General features: G+C 31.6%; 1 protein-coding gene across 1 annotated transcript; it reads right to left on the minus strand.

Annotated features, from left to right (window-relative positions):
- Window positions 1-1,270: 1,270 nt before the first annotated feature.
- Window positions 1,271-5,223, minus strand: LOC145005297 (coniferyl alcohol acyltransferase-like). The gene is made up of 2 exons (XM_078964377.1): window positions 4,452-5,223; window positions 1,271-2,425 (listed from the first exon to the last, which is right to left on the minus strand). The coding sequence occupies exons 1-2, from the start codon at window positions 5,178-5,180 to the stop codon at window positions 1,472-1,474; spliced, it is 1,683 nt and encodes a 560-aa protein (XP_078820503.1). The 5' UTR covers window positions 5,181-5,223; the 3' UTR covers window positions 1,271-1,471.
- Window positions 5,224-5,480: the final 257 nt, after the last annotated feature.

A 5,480-nucleotide genomic window follows, 5' to 3' on the forward strand; every position in this document is an offset into this window, starting at 1 on the left:
TACCATTTCAGTTTTGGTTCCAAGTACTTCCAGTTGCAAAGAAAAGAACTCGGGATGACTGCATTGCACACATCAAAACGTTTAGCCTGAGATGTTTACTCTGATATTTTGTTACATAGTTTTGATACAACATTTTGATATAATTAACATGGATATACTGTTTTGAATATGAGATATTATGGTTTTGTTTTAGACATATGTTTTTCAGAAATTCTGGTTTAATTAAGGATTTGAAAATAAAAATGTTGGACCGTATTTTTGGGATGTTTCATAACGTCTCTGAAGAATGGGTATGAACAATTTTTAAAGAGATTTTTTTGGGATTTTTATGTATTTACCCATTCTTCAGAGACATTAAACGATCTCTAGAGGTGTTCACAAGATTCGCCGAGATACCTCCGAAGAACCATTAGAACCCCAATTTTTTTTTTTTTTGTCTTTTAGTGATGTTATGTTATTTCTGCAATAATATGCGTCGTTCTTCAAAGGATTACAGAAATCCACATAACCCCCTCTGCGGATCTCATGATCATTTTCTAAAACTTAAAATTTTATAGTTATTTGCTGAAAACACCCCATAATTTTTGGTTATTTCATTAATTTTCTTTCTCTCTCTTTATTTATATATATATATATATATATATATATATATATATATATACACACACACACATTGACAAACGGTAACATTTAAAACTCCAAATGGCCATTTTGGATATAAGTAGTGATATTTCTTTGGAAAAAAACCAAAAAATAATTCTGAAATTTGAAGTGCAAATCCAAAATGGAGCGTTCGAGAGTATATGGGCATTTTAAAAAAATAAAAAAATTATGATTTTTATAAAAAAAAAAATCATTTATAATGGTTATACTCGATGTTTTAAAATGTTCGTCATAATTTCAAAGTGTCTATTTGTCGTCATGCTTTTACAAAATACTGCATTAAGTTTTATATGTATATCAAAAAGAATTATAATAGATTATATATACATATTATTATCAATTATATATAAAATACAAACCATGTGCAGGTCATGGTTCGATAAAGCTTGAAGTTTGAGATTGTTTTCAAGTCACGTATAGTTGGTTATACTCAATTTCCATAAATATAATGTATCCATCACTAATCTTTTCTTAATCTTAATTTTCTTGATTAAATATCATCACCAATTAATCGGTCATTGAAGGGCTATAACAACTTTCCCATTAAATCGTTTGCATTGCTAATACTCATTTCCAAGTAGTGATTTCACTTCATGACAACATATACTAATCAGTAGGCTAAGGAATTTTATAAATAAAAGCACCCATGGAAACACGGTTTATACTTTGAAAGCACCAGGAGAACAATATAGATATTGTCATGTCCTGAAACCCTACGTTATATGGATACAAAATGAACACTAAGGAGTAATAAAAATAGGAACAAACAATATAAAACGTTCACAGAAGATTTAAATTACTAGATACATCAACGAAAATGTAAATAGGAATTAGTTAAGGGCTTGAAGATGTGAGATGCCTTATGGTCAATGAGGTCCAAATGTTTTTGTTTGAGATGCGTGTAGACAATCCAATCTCCATTATGCCTCGCACTCGGCATTGTAGTTATATATCCAGTTTGACCCCCCCATGGGAAATGGTAAGATCCAAAGATTGGCTTTCCCAATCCAAAGTCCATATTTTTAATCGGTAAACCTTGTCCTGACGACACAACTATTGCATCCCCATCAGTCTCTTTTAGCTTGAAATAAACCCTTGCAACTGCTGGCTCTGGCCTATGCAACTCTACCCAATCAACCAATCCCCTGAAATGTTCTTCATTTGTTGTCTTCTTCACAAACTCATGAACCTTATTTGCGACTTCATTAGGTGCCATTTCCTGGAGTTGGCGATTGTTTTCCTCGCCATATGGTATAGATAATATGTTCCCAAAATGGTTCTTTAACATATACGATTCTTCCTCACTATTTCCACTCAGGAAATGTCGTCCACTAACGACAACACCCACTCTAGATGTTTTGTTTACATCATCATCGACTTGTTGAGCTAATAGCTTCCATATATACGCTGTAAAAGACTGAACTTTGCTTCTTCTAATGTCTTTTGTACTGGCTTGTGATTGAAGGTTTTTAACTGATTCTGAATGAATGTAGTAGATACGACTACAAAGTTCGTCATCACACGAAGGTGTTGGAGGAGGCAATGACGATATGGGAATATACAGATCATCAAAGGTTGTGTCGTAATGTGGTGGGCGTCTTGGGTTGAGAATTGATGATCGAAAAGATGGGATGTTTGAAATTTTATTGAATTGGGTTAAGTCAACCCATGCAGCCAAGAACATGTTTAAAGAATCGCCGTCAGTGAAACGGTGATCGAAAGCACATGATAATATTATTGCTCCACATTTCAACTCTGTGACCTGTTTTATTCAAAAAATATAATTAAGATGATATTACCAACTGATACGAATATATAAAAATTCTTTGTGATCAAAGGTATGTTTTTTTTATAAGAATGCCAGATAGATGTTGCTGTATCTAGCAATCTACACAGAGTTTTGATATCAATCATATGTACCTGATACCTGTTTAAACTTGCGAATATTTTTTCCTTGCCAGTTTGCTAAAGTTGCAGAAACCAATTTAAATTTTCTCGTTATATTTTATCTGTATATTGCCGATTGTATATTTTGTATTCTACTTTATTAAATATATTGATGGGAGACAAAATCTTTCATGTTTTGTTTTGTTTTATGCCACCTTTGAAAATTTTGTCCTACTTTATTGATTCTAAAGATATAGTTAAAGTGCGTTTGTTTTGAAAAAAAAAATCATAAAAAAGAATAAGAGACAATACAAAAGCTAAAAGGTTAGGTATTTAAAAATTAATATAAGGAATAAATATTTCACGACCTCATCTATGCATAATTTTAATCATCGTAAAACTAATAAAAGAATCGTACTTCTATTATTAGTACTATAAATAAATACAAATACAACTCGATCGATCTCACGCTTATTCTTGTAAATTCTTGATATGAACTAAAGTCGAATAACGTAATAAAAATTAGAAAGAAAAATGATTTGGAATGGAAACTATACTATGTAATTATAAAATAAGGGAAAACATTTTAATAAAAGAAAACTAGAAAAATAATACTTGACATACTAATAATAGAGGTTAATTTAAACTATTCCCTTTGCGTAATTGCGTACGTTAGATTCATCATATATATATATATATATATATATATATATATATATATATATATATATATATATATATATATATATATATATATATATATATATATATATATATATATATATATATATATATATATATATATATATATTGACAACATTTGTATTTTAATCCATTAATTTATTACATCATACTTGGAAGTACGTTACCAAAGTAATAGAATAATAATGTGTTCAATAACTGGTATGATTGTAGTTTTGGTGTAAAATATATAAACAATGGCAAGGTAAACGAGTTTCCTTATTTGTCAAGGTTCAAACCTCTTCGATTGTTTTCGTAGTCGTGAGAAGATTTCTAATTTTTTGTCGCTACCATGTCATTTTTAAGTCAAATTCGCTTTATGGAAAGCGAAAACTGTAGTTATGTAGTTAATTAAATAATATTTTGACATGATCAATTAGAAACCTGTGTACGTTTTTATAACATTATAAAAAACTACATCTATATCTTTAATAAGAAAACGCTATATATTAAACATAATTAATTAGGAAGTGGGAACATCCTAATTTAATTGCTAACTTTAAAATCTAAGAGTGCTTATTGATTTAATGGCTACGCATACACCTTTATATATATTATTAAAATTAAAACATGCAAACTTAATTTTTATTTCATTTTAGACAATAAACTGATCTTACGCATATATGTAAGTTTGAATGTTTCAAAAGCAAGATATGTTGATTAAAATGAACAAAATAGATGACTCACTACAAGTTTTTTGTTAATTGATTAAAACAAATATTAACATAAAATATTATTTAATAGAAACTTCCAAATCGTAAAATGCTTAATTGATTTTGTGCTTACCCAACACCTTTTATATTATTATGATTACAAAAAACTTTATTTTTATTTCATTTTAAACTATATATGCCGTCAATGCATGACACACATGTAGATTTGAATGTTTCAAAAAGCGAGATACAGGCTGATCAATTAAAGTGATTAAAATAGATATGTCACTATTAACTAAAACAAATATTAACATAAAATAAGTTTTTGTTCTATTCGTATAAACTTCTAATTAATTAAAAAAACTATAAACTGTACCCATATCTCGAGTTGGCTATAACATGAAACGATGGACTTCTGAACTTCAAACATCCATTTTAAGATTATATATATCGTCTTAACTGCATGATCATATAATCTCTGAACATATAGCTAGGGTTTAGTTTTACCTGAACAGAAATCACACCACGATTTATCTTAGGAACCAACTTTCCCTTCACAGTTTCATCAGGGTGATGCAAATCTAGCGTTTGAAGGTCAACGTCAGCGTGAGCATGTACAAACTCCACACCATAGTTGTTGCAGAGCACCTCCGGTTCCCCAATCCTGTTCGGAACTATCTCTCCGGCGAGCGGGTAAAATGTGGACAACACAGTACTCAAAGATTTCTTGAGCATCTTCACCATCGTTTCCGGTGACATGGCAGTGTCATCGCTTTTCTTGTAGCAAAAGAAAACTCCGGCGGCAAGCGGCGGTAGGAGTAAGTCTAAGTTGGTTAAGGGAAGCCAGAGGTCGTGAGTCGGCGCCTGAGCTGCAGAGATGACCTCGATGTCTTTCACTGTAACTTGGTAGTCGAGTGGGTAGTCAACCACATCGTTGGAGAGTTCTAGCGTCTGGAGGGTGGAGAGTTTAGCATGGAGATGATTATGGCTTAGATTTGAAAGAGTTGTTCGAGAATAATTGTGAGAAACAGTATTAAACAAACCGCATCTGTTCTTTGAGACGTGAGAAGAGGAAAAGGAAAAGGGTGGCGACGGCAGTGGTGGCGGGGGTAGTGGTTGTGGTGTTAGTGGTGATTGAGGATGGTGGCTGATATGATGTGATGTAAGGTAACCACTCTCTTGAATCCATCTCTTATTGGATCTCCCAATGGTAACAAGAGTAGAATACTTTCTCATGTTGGAGAGAGAGAGAGAGAGAGAGAGAGAGAGAGAGAGAGAGAGAGAGAGAGAGAGAGAGAGAGAGAGAGAGAGAGAGAGAGAGAGAGAGAGAGAGAGAGAGGGGATTTTAAGTTCAATGAATTCTAAACATAATCAGGTCGATTTATACAGCACTGAGCAGATACTAATGTGGTATTCTTTCGCAGTGGTAACTTGTATCCATCCGAATGCACCATATATCATTGACTTAAAATTTGGTTATTTTATTATTAAATGCGTCTATATATCATAATCTACTTTATTAATTAAATCGTATTT

The sequence above is a fragment of the Lactuca saligna genome, chromosome 7 (genome assembly GCF_052625555.1).
Source record: "Lactuca saligna cultivar CGN05327 chromosome 7, ASM5262555v1, whole genome shotgun sequence".
In the NCBI taxonomy this organism is placed as follows: Eukaryota; Viridiplantae; Streptophyta; class Magnoliopsida; order Asterales; family Asteraceae; genus Lactuca; species Lactuca saligna.

Bases quoted from the DNA above. Each gene is read 5' to 3' on its own strand.
- LOC145005297 (XM_078964377.1), bottom strand. From the start codon at position 5,180: ATGAGAAAGTATTCTACTCTTGTTACCATTGGGAGATCCAATAAGAGA. The intron at 2,426-4,451 runs GTAAAACTAAAC...TGAATAAAACAG, and splicing joins GTGGTGTGATTTCTGTTCAG to GTCACAGAGTTGAAATGTGG.